The sequence below is a fragment of the Vigna umbellata genome, chromosome 1 (assembly GCF_029865625.1).
Source record: "Vigna umbellata cultivar VRB3 chromosome 1, Vumbellata_1.0, whole genome shotgun sequence".
NCBI classification, from domain to species: domain Eukaryota; kingdom Viridiplantae; phylum Streptophyta; class Magnoliopsida; order Fabales; family Fabaceae; genus Vigna; species Vigna umbellata.
This window is the reverse complement of record NC_142165.1, coordinates 28649378-28665946: the sequence shown is the minus strand read 5'-3', so window position 1 is coordinate 28665946 and position 16569 is coordinate 28649378. Positions and strand designations below refer to the sequence as shown.

The window sequence follows — 16569 nt, the reverse complement described above, 5'->3', positions numbered from 1 at the left end:
GGAATGTCTCATACATGCTTTCTACCTATTCGTATGCTCAACACAGTTGCTCTATCAAGATGCAACATAGCTTCTGACTGTATCTTAAAGGCTACATCCCTAGAAGAAAGTCAAAAACTCTGACTAATGGATCTTATTTTAAGAAGTCTATATAAAGAAGTTTTCATGAAGTTAAGAAGAAAGAACTTTTGCTATCAAGATTATTGCTATACGCTCTCTACATCTTTCATTAAGGTCTTAAGACTTATCTTTGAAAAAATATTTTACAAGTTTTTAGAAGTTTATTGTATTGTTCTCATATCCTCTCTACGAAAGTAATCTTCTGTCTTGTAAGCTTTCAAAAACACTTTGTTGTTTTAGATTTATAAGTGAATTCAAACACCTGTAAAGTTTAACTCACTAGAGTTAAATGTTATAGTTAGTTGAAATAGTGTTGATACCAAAAGTGATGAAAATCGTTTAACCAGTTGGTTAAATTTTAAATCAAGGTGGTTAAACTTGTTTTTAGTGGAACCCCTTTAAGGATTTCAAGGGAGAATTGGATGTAGCTCAGGTTGGAGCGAACCAGTATAAAATCAAAGTGTGCTTTAGTTCCTTTGCTTTCAAACAAGTTTTCCATTCAATGCTTTTTACAAACCTAAGTGCTTAACTACTATTGCAGATCGTCTAACCCATGCAAAGTAATATTAAAAACTATTTGTGAAAAGGTTTAAAATACTATTCAACCCACCTTTCTGTTTTAGTGTTTTCCTGTGTTTCAGTTCGTATAAGAGCAAACCTTAGGGGTTAGTTCTTAAAAGGACGTAAGGAAAAGATCCTACTTGTAGATGGATAACAAAGGCTACGTTGTTAATCACCCTCCTTTGTTTAAAGGAGCAAAGTTCAGAAACATAGAATGATTACATTCTATGAATCTAGTCACATTGACATGTGAGATGTAGTTGAAAATGGAAACTACATACCCTTAAACGATAAGGGCAAGTTATTGGAGAGAGATAAAGGGTTAGACGACAAAATACAAAGGTATCTTCTTAAATCAAAAGCACATAACTCACTAGTGTGTGCTCTTTCTGAAGAGAAGTATAGGAGAAAGTCCACGCCTTCAAAGAGTCAAGTGAAGTGAAGAGAAACAAGTTGAGTCTGTTGACCAAACAATATTACAAGCAATTCTCTATGTTGGACAACGAAAGCATACAAGTTATATTCAACATATTTTAAACAATCTTAAACAAGCTAAGATCATTAGGTAAGATTTATGAAAATTTTGATAACATTGACGAAATTCTTTGCAACTTTCCCAAACAATGGAGGCTGCAAGTTACTACCCTTAGGACCTTGAAAAATCTTGATGTGATGAGCTTAGTAGAGCTTGTTGGGATCCTAAAGGTCAATGAGCTAAAGCTTCAGCAAGATGAGATGCTAAGAAAAGACAAGAGCATTGATCTCAAGGCTTAGAGACAAGCTAGAAGGATACCCACAAAAGCCTTTAAGGCTGAAGAGCCCTCCAAAGAGTCTAACGAGGAATAAGACTCTAACAAAGAGGAAGAAGAGGATGAAATATCGTTCATCTCTAGGAAGATCTATTGCATGTGGAGAAAGAAAAAGAATACTTCCTTTAGAGGAAAATGTGTTGGATCAACCTCGAGAAACAAACCAAAGGATAAAAGGAAAAACAGACCAGTGGTATGCTATGAGTGCAAGAAGCCAAGACATTTTAGGTCAAAATGTCTTGATCTTGAAAGGTCGAAAAAGAAGGTAACCTTCACTAAAAAGGATAAGAAAAAGGTTCCCATGAGCACATGGGAAGATCTTGACATCGCAAACTCAAATGAAGAGCCTAAAGAAGAAGCCAATATCTTCCTTATAAGATAAATATGCAGGAAAAGAAAGATCTAAAAGAAGTGGAAATAATTTGACTTATTTCAAACCTATATGTTTTAAGAAGTATGAATGTAGAAATCAATGAGTTTCTTCAAACACACCAAATAAACATTATGATGGAAGTGTCTCGGCCAAACAAGGGAATCATGATTTTTTTTAACACCAAGCTTTTAAAGCATGTAGAAGTTCTCGGCCAAGTACTAAAATTGTGTGAGTGTGTTTGAATTTTTTTTTTGTGTAAGCAATTTGAGGGAAAGATTTCAACAAGTAAAGAATATATAAGTAAAACAAGCACACTTAAGTCCTAGAGTGATTAATCTCAATTCTTAACCATGCAAGATTTAAAGGTTCATTTAATCAAACAAGTGCAAAGCAAAGTAAAAATCTAGACAACTCCTAAAGAGGAAACAACATATGAATCAATTCAAGGGCTTACATATAAGAAAATACAAGAAAAATTCAGCCAAGACCATGAGATAAAAACTAGAAAAAACAATGGATTAAAAGCCCCACTTGTTGAAGACCTCCATGTTAGTTGTTCTTTACAATTGTGGGGATGTTTTGGCTGCTGGACAAGGGCTGAATAAACAATACATGGTACCGATTTGGAGTGGATTCTTAAACAACAAATAGTTCTATATATAGCTATAGGAGAGGCAACAAGGTGATGATTTAGGGGATATGGGAAAGAGCAAAATGTGCATCTCCATTTTCTAACTTTTCCTAAGGTTTTATAAGCTCCCACACTCTCCCAAAATGCAAAACTAAGAAAACAAGAGGTGTTGGTCGTGAACTCTTAAGGTAAGAAGAATGTATAAGTTATCTACAACACAAACTAAAATAAATGACAAGCTAAATAGGAAGTGGACGACCTAATCAACTAAGGGCGGAAATACAAGCCCAAAAAATCTTGCACTATTCTTTTGGGAAAAAAAAGTAAAGAAGACATGTGATGAAGTGGTTCCCTTTTGTTATGCTTCTTGTGACTCTTTTGTTTCCTTCATATTTTCCCCCATCTATGATCACATTAAGGGGCCAGTTTGTTCTTCCTCACATTAGTGGCGTCAAAAAGAGGGATCTTTGTTAGTTTCTTCGCCTCCAACTACATCTGCCTTATGTTGTTGATGATAAACTTTTAGCCTTGAGAAGCACCACTCACCAAGATGTTGCTCCTTATAGGGACAAGAACACTTACAAACATCAGATTCTTAAACACCTTCTATTCAATAATATAACTATACACCAACGAGGAGTAGTAGCAGTTGTCAACCTCCTCATGCAGGTTCTTGATGGAATAGATGAAATGGATGAAGATTATCTGAAGTAGATCAAAGGGAAACCTAGTCATTATATGGTAGATGGAAAATCTACCCAGTTCTATTGTATGGTCTCGTTAATTGTTCTTATGCAAGAACGTCTTAGAGCAAATGTGTTGGAGAACTTTGGCATAGGAGCTCAACTCCTTGTAGACGAACTCCTTATGTACTCCCTTTTGAAGTTTGCATTGTATATTTACGTACATATCATCCCAACCAACATAGTAACAATTGTCATATTTGGGGAACTTTGTAGCAACAACAATGGTCTCTATGTTGACGACCACTTCCTGATCGATAACCTTTGGGAGAAAACTTCTTAGCAATCACAAAGCTCTTTATACTTTTTCTATCTTCTCTTTGAGAGTTATCATCTATATCTTTGCCCTTAACATAGTTTGTTTTGTAAATTTTGAAGAGAATTAAAACACTAGTCTAGGTTTGAGACCAAAAGTGATTAGAAGACCATAAGTGGTAAGAATACTTGTAAACTAGGAGGGGTTAAACCCAGACTAGTCGTGTTGACTAGAAAACCAGGAGTGGTGAGAATACTTATTGTAAACTTGAAGAAGTAAAACTCATGTAATCTTGAAAAGATTAGTGGAACCCCTTAAGAGTTCTTAAGGGAGAACTTGACATAGCTTAGGTTGAGTGAACCAGTATAAAAACTATGCTTTGTTGTTTTCCTTCCTTAAAAGCTTTTATAAAGCTTTTTGAAACATCATCGTCTGAATGTATTCTTGCATGCTAATCTTTTGAAAACCCATTATACACCATTTGCGAAAGAATTTCAAAAACAATATTCACTCCTTCTAGTGTTTTCCTGTGTTTTCACTTTCATGCCCAAAAGAGTTCTTAGACGGTTAAGTCTATCTTCAACTAAGAGCTTAGTGAAGATGCTAGCAAGCTGATACTCTATCTTTACACATTGTAAATTCACAATACCTTTTTGTACATGATCCTGAATAAAATGATGCATAATTTCAATATGTTTAATTCTTGAGTGCAGTATGAGATTTTTGATAAACTAATAACAACATTGTTTTAACAAGATATGGGAATCATACTCTCGTTGATGTTAGACGGTTCATCTTGAGAGATGAGAGTTGCTGGTCTTTGTTTGTGAAAAGATATGGTATAAACATTCTCCTTGATGTCACCAATAATCTTATTTGTTGTATGATTCTTTTCCACTAGACGATGTGATGCACTAGGCTCTATTTTCTCTTTAGGTTTGCCTCTTTTTATCTAGACACTTTGGTTTCACTTGACATTTTTGGAGCTCTGGACGCTTTAGGTGTAGACGATGCATAGATATGTTTAGATGTTATCTTTCCTATCTGCAATTTAGAAAATGCATCATCTAGCTCTTCAAGAATTACATTGTATCATTGTCATTAACTTATAGGTTTAATAGGTTCGGAGGTCCCTATATTTGTGTGTTCATTTCAATTGGGTCCTCCAATTTTGGAATTGATCAATTGGGTCCCTAATTTGGTCAATTTGATTCAATAATAACATTTTCGTTAAATACAGTTAACGACGTTAACCTTTTTTAATAGGTGGCAAGCTGAGGCATCCAGGTGGCATCGTTTGAGCCTTTTCTCAATCTCTGTTACCTCTCTCTCTCATGTAATGAAATCCAGTCCCCATCATCTTCATCAAATTTCACTCATCAATCACCATACCCTTAATATATAACCCTTTCATCTCCAGTTCAGAACCCTCATCCAATTTCCTTTCTTCTTCCTTCGATCATTTGTCTCATTCCTCTCCCAAATTTCCATTAATTCTCAATCCACTCTCTCGTTCCCAATTAGGTCCCATTCCTGTTCAAATTTCGTTTCTGGGTTCTCCCAATTCAAAGTTCAATTCCATTGTCTCTCACTAAAGCTGAAAACTTGGAGAGAAAGTGTCATAATTTCGATTCAATTTTTTTTTTTGACAATTGGGTCTGTGATCTTCCTGTGTGGGTAAGCAATGTTACGAAAAATTGTGGGATCGTGATTTTGGCTGCAATGTTTAAGAAAACTCTCTATGACCATGATTTTTGGCTGCAACATCAAAACGAGGTTTAAAAAAAATACCATTTTCCTTCGCTGATTTTCTCTCCCATCTCATTTTGCACAGAGACACTTCGCTGCTTTCCGCTCACGCTTTCGTCCATTGTCGCAATCTCAATCTCTGTTCAGATGGTGTGGTTTGCTTATATATATATATATATATATATATAAATAAAACAAAAAATGAAAAACTAAAGAGAATCGATCTGCAGGAGGTTACCGATTAATGGAGGAGTTGGTGTTGTTTTGTTGGATGTTTGGAATGGAAAAGAAGAAGAAGGTGAGGAAGGTTTGAAGTCAAAAGGGGATCTGGAAGAGGAAGAGTGTGAGAGCCAGGTTCTTACCCTAGAAAGGATTTTATTTTAAACTTAAAATAAAATAAATTCTTCCCCTATGCGCCACGTCATTATTAATTGATTCGTCAACATGCCACGATACATTAAATTTAACGCCGTCCACTAAAATTAACGGTAAGGGCATTATTGGTTCAATTTTACCAAATTAGGGACCCAATTGATCACTTCCAAAATTAGAGGACCCAATTGAAATGAACACACAAATATAGGGACCTCCGAACCTATTAAACCTAACTTATATGTAAGACTATTTGTCAGCAGATAATGTTTTGGGCCTTTTCAAAGGAATTATCACTAGGTAGGAAAACATTTATACATATCTTTCCTATTCTTACCTTCTTTTCTCTTGGATTTCCTTTAAGGTTTATTATCAGGTCTTCAAACATAGACCTTCTTCTCATTAGGAATCGTCAGAATCCATTGACTTGGTGTTATGATAGGAGTCTCTTTTCAATCATCCAACAAATCCACAAGACAAATGATTATGTCCTTTGGTACCCATCTAGAGTTGGGTCCAATGTTGTTAGTTTTTTGGCATCCTTTTCTTTTTAGAATTAGATGCATTACTAGAGTATTTCTCATTTGCTTTGTCAAAAGAAATAAATTTAGATTCGGACACACAATGAGTAATTTTGTCTTTGAAGCCTAATCTTTGTCTATCAGAAGGGTGTTTACAACCTTTGATTAGGAGGCCTAAATGCTCGTTACCTGCATACATTCTGTTTAACACATTAAGAAAAGTGTCACTTTTATGTTGAAGTTGTTCAACGCGTTTAGTATCCTTATCTATTGTTTTATTCTTCACTAGCTTTTCATTTTTTAAAATAAGATTTTTATTTTCTCTTTTCAAAATAATTAGCTTCCCTTGTACATCACTAACTTTTTGTTGTAAAGATTTTATATTATCATTAGACGATGTTAGTTCATTTTTAAAACATCATTTTCTTTTTAAAATATTTTGTTTTGTTTTCTCAAGCTTTGAAAAGCTTTTGAAATATTTGAGGAATTAAACATCAACTTATTATTATATGCTTCAATAACAAATTCATCTACGTGTTACTCACTAAGTTTGCCATCAAACATAAATTGACTTTTTCTTCTTCATCTTCAAATTTAGATGTTAGATCTTCCCAAGTACTTAATGCTACATCCTCTTTAACTTTACTTGATTCTTCATACAACTATCAACATGTCTCATATATCTTTGGCACTTTTGCATGACTGTGCCTTCTTGTACTCATTTTCACTTAGAGCACACATTAGTATATTTTTAGCTTTAGGATTTAAAAGGTATCTTAGTTTGTGATAGTTTGAGCAGTAACTTCTAGCCACATGTTCTCCTTACTTATTCAAGGGTATAAAGTTTCCATTCTCAACAATATCTCACATGTTAATGTGACAATTCAAAGAAAACAACCATCCTTTGTTTTCAATAGTTACAATTTTCCACGTTGAATAGAGGAGGATATTTTATAGCATAATAGCATATCCTTCATTTTTCATTGGATCTTTCCTCAAGTCTTATCAAGACCTAACCCCTGAGGTTAGCTATGATACCCACTAAAACATAAGAAAACACTAGAAAGCGGGGGGTTTGAATAATGTTTTAAAGATTTTTTGCAAATCAATGTTTAATGACTTTTGCAGGAGTTAGACCATCTGCAATAGTTATTTGGCACTTATGTGATTAAAAGAGCTTTTTAGAAAACGTTTATAAAGCAAAACAATAACACACAATTTTTAGACCTCTTAAGGGTTAAACTAATCTTTAACAAATAGTTCAAAGACTATAAACCAATACTGGTTTACAACAAGTATTATCAGCGCTCTTGGTTTTAACATTAGTTAAGTTGACTAGATTGTTTAGCTCACCTAAGCTAAACTAACAAGCATTTTGATTCACTCTTGAATTTACAAATACAATAAAGGTGTTTTTGAATACAAGTACACATTCAAATAACCCTTAAAGAGAGGATATATTTAATATAATAAAATCTGAAGACTTGAAAATATTTTTCTTTTCTAAAGAAAGATTTAGACGATGTAAGCTTAGAAGAAGAATAATAGTGTAAGGATTCAAAGAATTGTTATACTTTCTTCTCTTCAGCGAGTCCTCTTTATATAGCCATATTTGAGAAAGATTCATTACTCAGAAAGTTGACCTTCTTGAGAGTAGATGACTTTAGGTAGAAAGATATGTACAATTCTGCGTCTTTGGAAGAGAAACATTACTTTTACAATGATAGTGTGTACAACTTGGATAGAGCATAAAGCTTTAAGGAAACATTCCTAAAATGTCTTCTTATCTCTTAACGTCTTTTTGATCTTTGTGCAGAGCTTTTGAATAAAGTTTGATATTTTCATTATTTGCACAAATAAAGAGAACAAAACATACAAGCAAAGAGGTGTTTTTTCGTACATGCATTAAATGTTTCAAACGTTGGTAAACATTGAGGCATATTGTGTGTTTAAAACACATTGACACATGTCAGCTCGTTTGATAGAAGCATGGTTTAGGAAGCAAAACGTTTGATATATGATCTTCAGTTGATGTTAAATGTTAAACGCATATTGTATAAATCTGTTTAAGTTTCATTACATTGTTTAGTAAGCTTTTTCGATACGCTTATTCAACACTGTTTAGATATAATATTTTAAGCTTTAGTATTTTATGAAGCGTATATTTAATTGTTTCCTTTTGTTAAATGTTATTTGTTAAACATTTATTTTTAGACAAAATATGTTGAAAAACACTATTTTCATAAAATGTTATAAGTGCTTATTTATTTCAACGTTGTTTGATAGATGATTTGTATTTGATAAACACTTATTTCGTTCAATGTTGTTTCTAATAAACACATCATTTAAATGCTTTAATCAATAAACGATATTTTGTTAAGTCTTATATTTTAAACTTCAAAATATAAATTACTAGAGAGTCTAATATCTTTAGACAGTCTTATCTTAATTTCCCTAATATTTTGTGTTTGAGTATATGGCTAATAATTTCAGCTACTTGATACTTATGAATTATGGTGATCATATCATTCAGGGTTACTATCATACTACTTTTCTAACGTTAAGTACACGAAGCTTGTTAAATTATAAATAGAAGAAAAACAAACATAAACATATAGATCATATAAATGATTGTACATGCATACTTTTTAACATCAAACTTAATAATTGGATAGAACTGTTTTATTAGTTAAGAATATAAACTAATTAGCACCATTGTAATTAGTTGGGGGTAGAGAAAAGCATCGCAACCTTTTATTTTATTCATCCAACCAAATCAAAACTATGCACAAGGTATGCTTTTTGTTCACAACCTAACTCATAGAAACTACTGGATCATCATCGTCATCATCACCCAAAAGCTCATTCCAGTGGGGAGAGTATACATGCACATTTTTTATTATCAAAATGAGGAAAAAGACCTACTTGAATTCTCAGTCACTCATTGAGTCACCCCACATAAGATATTACCACACAGTAATTTCATACAAAATCCCTGTTTTGGTTAGCGTCGACCTTTCCCTTGGCAGTGGTGAAGACAAAGTCAAGATTGTAGAGCACTGGAACCATGGTGAGGGAGCAGAGGAAGACCAAGACAGGGCCAAAGATCCAGAGCAGCAGAGGGAGACCTGCATAGAAGAGTCTGTTCCCGACAGTGTTGAGAATGAAGCCTTTCTCGAGGATCTCATTGATGTACTGTGGGGTGACAAGGGACATGGGGTCCTGAGGGGTGTTGATTAGGATGTTCACTTGGTTTATGAACCTTATGGAGAGAGAGTGGCAGAAGAATGAGAAGAGGAAAATTGTAAGGAGAGTCACATACTTGAGGGCCACCATGAACTCCCCATGTGCCCCATACACAGCATCACTCAGTGGCTTTTTCACACTGTACGTGCTGCTTATCACTGCTGCCAGCCCTGAGCAGAGGAGAATGGATGTTGTCGCCATTAGAGTAGCACCCATGATTGTGTTCCTCAGTGATTGTACGGCCAGGATGTTTTTCTTCTCATTGTCCTGCATTCATCAATGTATAACTTTCAATTATAAACACTTGAAAAGAAAACAGAGTTAAATCCTCTCTCAACCCTGAAACAAATGTATAAAGGATGGTGATTCTTTAATCAAATATTAATTCAAATTTTAAAAGAATATCATTAAATATAATAAAAATAGTTAGAATTTACTTAAATTTTTAAAATGACTTTTTCTTGTAAATAAAAATGGAGGCACTATTTTATAATACCTGATGATAAATAGTGTATATATAGAATGAGATTGATAGATATTTATTGTAAAAATTTGAGTACAATTTTCAATCCCAGATTAATCAATGCTCTTCGTTTCATAAAAAAAATTATTAATTGGAAACATACAAGTAAACCGAAGATCATAAAAGGATGCTACCCTGTTTTGTTTTTGGTTTTTTTTTGGTTTTTTTCTTAGGAAGCAAATGATAATACATTATTTTCACTTGGAAGAAAGACCAAAAATAGTAATAGTTAACAATTTTTAACATATTGTGTCTAGGTATAATATATATTGTATTTGTTAATAACTATGCATTTCATTCTCTTTTTAACTATTTTATTAATTATTTAATAAAATTACTTAGCTTTTTGTGCTATGATATAAATATCATAAAAAAATATTTTTAGACATATTGTTCAAAATAATAACCGTGGTGATGGAGATAAAATTATAACTAATATAAGAAAAATATTTTATTAGAAATAGATAAATTGGCAATACTATAAAAATTATCAACATAGTAATACGTAAAACACAGGGTGAATGTTGTTGTTGGGGAACTTCACATGATATAACAGATTTGGTTTGGGTAAGATAAGATTTCAGATTTGTTTTAATATTCTTAAAAATTTAAGGATATGTTTCCGTACCATGACAAGACTTGTTATTTGCACAGTGGCAAAAATAGTTATTCTTTTTCTCACTGTTTAAGAAATTAGATCGATCATTGAAGTTATGTTCGCTTATTTATGATTTAAAAAACAACTTTCTTTTTCGTATCTTGGGAAGATATTGCATCGTGGGACATCGTTTTTAAGGAATAAGAAAGATTAGGAAACACCACATGTTGTTCACGACTCAGCACGCACTAAATCCGAATAATGTTGATTTGTGATATATATATATATATATGCGCGTGTGTATGTATGTGAAAGTTCATACACATAACTTTTTATAAAATATTATATTTAAATCTAATTTCTAAAACATTGTTATGCACATATTTCTTTGAATATATTATGATAAATTCGTGGATCTGTCATGCACTTTATCTATTTATTGATATTTGTTAACTATACCATAAGAACATTCTGTGTTTTTTTGTTTATGTAAAGTGGCGTTTATATGTACCCGGAACAAGAATAAATCAAGAAAAATGCTAAATGCCAAGGAATATGGAATTAGTTAACTTGCAATATCCTCAGTGTAATTATTCCATGTCCTTCTTATTCTCCAAGGAAACGATATATGCATAAATATTCCAATACAAGGTAATAGATAGTGTTCATTGCCTAAATCTAAATTTTATAAGAAAAATATGATTCCAATTGTTCCCATACCTTTACCAATCAGAATTATCGTAATATATCTCATTATTTTTATTGTATTTCTTTTTTAATATTTGAAGAGTAAATTGGTTAACTAAATTGTAATAATCAAGCAGTCTTATTTAGTGGTAATTCACTCAAAAACACCTATTTAGTATATAATTGATCTCAGATTGCATTTAACTGTCAAAATTCTTTCAATGATGATAATAATAGTAAATATTAATGTCTCTAAATATTACACTTATTTAAAACTCAATTTTAATATAGTTTAATATTCTAACAGGCTTTATTTTATGTGATTATTATTTCCTTAGTACCATCAATTAAAAAAAAACAAAAACTCAAAACCACTAATATCAAAATGTTTACAATTTTTATGAAATTTAGTGTTTATATTTTCATAAATTGTATGATTATATATATGACCTAATAATTAAATTCAAAGTATGTTATAAAATAATATACAAAAAATATCATCATCCTAATTTGGGATCTAAGACCTTTTCACTCATTATAACAAATTTATATTTTTATGAGGGTATTTACAGAGTAACAATTTAGAGTTAACATAGAACATATCAAGACCAAAAAAACTGTTTAATACTTTCAACTGGGCAACAAAGGGTTTGAACTTCTTTTTTTCTCTGTAAAATTTATTTTCCACTATTATGATATTTACTAAATTAATACTAATTAGTAACCAATTATAAAAAATAAAAATAAAAAACATAGTTTAGCCTCCCATAGCATATACTTTTAAACCACCAAAATTCGACGGCAAATATTGTGCTTTATAACAGCAATGTAAATGGCTTGTATAACCTTTTCCGCCTACTAAATTAAGCTTAACGCATGTAATATTTGTTTTTTCTTCATCGACAAAAACGAATGTAAGATTTATAAAAATATTATTAGTAATTAAAAAAAATGTCAGTAAAGAGCCATTTATTTTTTGTAAAACCCAGATTATTATTATTTTTATATATAAATTAATCTTTTAACCTGCAATTTTTCATTTGCCAAAAAAGTTGCAATCTGATGATACATGTTACTATCTCCGGCATTTAACCTTGTAAAGCAAAAGTTCTTGTAATAAAACACCGATGGTCAAAAGGATCACACCGATGGAATTTTATAAAATAAAACTTGAATCAAATTTACATGAAAGAACAAGACTACTTCTAACCTAAAAACAGGATTATAGATTTTATTGATAATTGAACATTTTCGTTTTTATTCTATATGAAATTCATTCTTGAAACAGAAAAAAAAAATGAAAAGAAAGAAGATATGTACCTTCATCATGGCATTAACCCAATTTCTACGACCACTAGCATTGATGCCAATGATGGTTGTGTGTGGCTGAGTTCGAACCTTATGCCATAGCCAGAAATGGTAGCCAATGCTTGTAAGAAACCCAAGAGGCACCAATATCACATCCAAGTAGCACTTCCTCCATTCCATGATGATCTTGATTTCAAGGTTTCAAGAGATATAGAGATAACTTGGTAGAGTGGAATATTGTTATTGCTTAGCTTCTCTTCCTCCTTTCTGAACTGTTTTATGAGAGAGAACAATTTGCGTATAAAATTGGTGTCACTCTTCTTTGATCAATGGCAAGCTCCAACACCATATATAGGCACATCACAAGAGATGTACGTGGACTTATTTCAAGGCGTTGTTAAGAATAATCAAACACCCCTACTTTATCACTATATTACAAACATTGGACTATTTTTTATTTCAGGTAGTGGATGACTTTTTGCACCTTTGTCGCCTGCTTTTTTTTCCCAATTAGTTTAACTTTAATCATTATTTATTACCCGGTTTTCTTCCACATTCTAACAAATCATAGTGCTTGGATTTATTTACACACAATAATTATATATATATATATATATATATATATATATATATATATATATATATATATATATATATATATATATACCAAAAATTTATACACACATTATGTAAATTTCTTTTTACCCTATTGTTTATTTATACATCTTTGATTTTCTTTATTAATGTGAATTGCCTACTTCATTATACATGTTTTGTTAATAATATTATATTTTCTTTATTTTCTAAATTAAACAAATTAGTCTTGTTCTTACATTAAATGATTAAATCTATTATCTCAATATTGAAGATATTTTGCAAAGGTTTTTCTTCTACAAACCGTCTTCTACATCTTCTAATAATAAGCTATTAGTACCCGGTATTTGTCTTCCAACACTCTTGAACACTACTACAAAGAGAGATCATGCAAAAAGGTTCTCCAATACTTAAACCAATAATTTGGTAAGAGCTTTGAAGTTAAATCTCAATTAATGCAAAAAGTGAAAGTAAATTATCATTAATGTCATATTTATAGTGTTTTAACTTAGTTGACTAAGCGTTCAACTGGATGAGTCACACCTCTGTGGGGTACCTCGTCCATCAATTCCCTAAGTTAAAGGACATTGGCACCATGTATCTGGATTGGGGTACATCGTCCTTGATACCCTGTATCTTATTATGCCTTAGGGCTATAACCCTTATCTGGAAGGATATAAGGGTCCTTAGTCCTACTCAATACATTAGTCCCCTAGTCTTTACATGACTGCAAGGCGAGTTAGGAGTATTCGGTATCCGGTGTGCCCAAAGCAATGCGCCTACTCCAGTACTCGGTTATGACATTTTGTGATAAGAGCTTTTGCAAAGGAAACTTGTTATCTTTGGCCTTGCTCCTATAGATATAGTAGCCCTCCAACCTCAAGGAGCATAGCAATGAAGAGGTTTAATGCTGAATGGGTTCTTGAGTGACAATGATGTGACCTTTGGTGACAAGCAAAGAAATCAAAGCATCAACTTCTCGTGGGGTTACAACAGTTTGTGAAGAGTGCAAAGTCTATGGGCTTGCTTGGAACAAATGCATCCCAAGAAGTTGAACTGTCACCATTTCACTATAAATAGGGAGGGGTGAACCATAGTTCACCGCTTAATATTTTCTACCTTGCTTGTTGTCTCGTTTTGCTAAAGAGATTTCCCTTTCTTGAAGCGAAGTACCCTATCTTCATTATCAGGTATGTTTGAGTCTTTTAGTGATAATAGTGTTGGAAGTAAGGTATCTATAGCTTCCGGTGCTTCATCCTTCCTAGGTTTAGGGGTGAGTGTCGAGCATTTATAGAAACCCAAGCGGAACCTTCCGAGGAATGCGCCAAGACCCTTTGGAAGGTCCGGGAGGATATGACTAAGGTGATACCGTAGTCCAAACCCAAACGTCGAACTATAGGTGGTCCCGAATACTCCAAAATTGGGTGAATAACATATACATTTTCAAGCATGGGTCTCCAAGTATATCGTGTCGCTAAAGAGAGCTAATGCAATCGATTGTGTTTTCCACGACAAGGAGAGTTGTTATGATAATTTCTTCTTTGTCTATACCGATATTTCACACAACTACATGTCCGGCTCCTATTCGAAAAGTTTAGGATGGGCATTCTTCATCTTTTGAACGTGGCTCCAACATAGCTTAATCTGAATAGGTGAGGTGCATTCAAGCCTTCAAGATCTTGTACAAGTCCCTATAACTGGATCCATCTCATGAATATTTCATGTATTTCTACTGTACTTGTCCTCGGGAGCCAATAATCTGGATGACTTTGATAAGAAAATCGAGGGCCCCCTTATTAGAACCTTACTTGGATTCCTTCAAGAATTTCAAGAAGTGATTTTTTAGAGTTGTCATTAACGAGAGTGGTTGATCCTATTTTTATGGCAATACTGGTAGGAGAAAATTCCCTTTTACTAGACGAAGAATCCTTTAAGGTAGGCCAAGAGATTGCCTTTCTATTTAGGAAAGTTATAGGGGTGTTAGAGCAACTGCCTCAATGAATGCTAGCTACGGACCTTGTTCGGATCTACTTATGTAGTAATCCTATTTTTGAACTGAAAGGTAAGCAAAGAAAAATTATTATCTACTTGGGTTTGTAGGTTTCATAACTCACATGTGTAGAAAGTTGGCAATAAGGATGATATGTTCATCAAGCTATGAAAGCAGCTAAAAGAGAAGGCAAAAGAGGCGAGACGATCTAACGTTCTCAACCTTCAGCAAGCTAAGGCCGATATCCACCCACACATGTTTGGGAGGAAGTGGCTCGAACAGGGGAAACCCTATGGAGTGGGCAAAGAATGAAAAAAGCTAAGGTTCACCCTACTGGGTGAATGGAAGAAGAAAGAGAGGGTGGTCAATCATTCCACTGAAATCAGAGAAGGGATCTTTGACATTAGTGACTTGGAATGTCCCCTAATCCTCATGCATAAGGGGGTTTCGCTTGACTTGGGAGGTCATGAGCTTAAGGTTTCTATGACTCGGATCTCGAGGTCCTCTTCTAGGGTTTGCTTAAGTTTCAAAGTCGTGCTTTGGTGCCAGTAGTTAGACATCTTTGGTTAATTTCTTCTTCATATTGTTGTTTACGCAATGATGGTTCCCCAATTTTGACTAGTATCATGGAATTTGTGCCCTACACAAGACTCAAAGGGGTGATGGAAACCATCGTAGGAGCTTGATGGAGATCCATCCAAGGAGCTACAACTTGAGTTGTAGCTAGGAGGTAGGAAGAAGAAGAAGGAATTCAAGGATGATTCCCTTCTCTTAAGCTTTGTAAAGATGTACAAAAATATTTGTTTTGGGCCTTGTATTTTGGCCAAGTTATCTTACCTTTTTATAAACTTGTCTTCTAGTCAACGTTTTTTGAAATTCAACTGCATCTAGCTTAGAGGTCCAAAAAAATACGAGCATATACTCAAATGAAATATCTTTGGGTCTAGTTTCCAACAAAAAAAGAATCATCTCATTTGGAGCTCTATGAAGAAAGTTATGAGAAACACAACCAGCAAAGGTCAGAGTTGACAAAATGAATAACTTTTTGGGCTTGGATCATGTTTAACACCTAATTAGGCTTGGATTGGGCCTTGAAGAAGCCTTTGAACTTGGAGGTACATCCTTGGTCGGTCAACTTGATGGGAAAGACTCCCATGCCTTGAACTTGGTCGTTAGTTAAAGTTAGTTGAAGGGAGAGACTCTCATTCATCCCCTCTTAAACAAGGAAGCTTCTAGGTTATTTTCAAATGCATGTATTCTTTTCATTCTAGAGGGTTATCCTTCTCCTATAAAAAGAGAGTTCCTCTCTTTGTAATCTTTAGAACTTTAATGAAATTAGTGAAACTTTTCCAAAACTACAAAACTCACTTTTCTAAGTTCTCTCGGAGTGGTCTCTTTTTTAGACTTCTTCTACCTTTTCCTTCAAGGTTGGTCTAACCTTCTTCTAGGATGCATCACTTATCCATTCAACAAGCCATTTCATCTCTA

The 16569-nt window shown here is 33.3% G+C and overlaps 1 protein-coding gene across 1 annotated transcript; it reads right to left on the bottom strand.

Moving 5' to 3' along the window:
* Positions 1-8867: 8867 nt before the first annotated feature.
* Positions 8868-12827, bottom strand: LOC148205082 (uncharacterized). Its single transcript, XM_088102635.1, has 2 exons — positions 12510-12827; positions 8868-9648 (listed from the first exon to the last, which is right to left on the bottom strand). Exons 1-2 carry the CDS (start codon positions 12675-12677, stop codon positions 9118-9120), a joined length of 699 nt encoding a protein of 232 aa, XP_087958761.1. The 5' UTR covers positions 12678-12827; the 3' UTR covers positions 8868-9117.
* Between the last annotated feature and the right edge of the window lie 3742 nt (positions 12828-16569).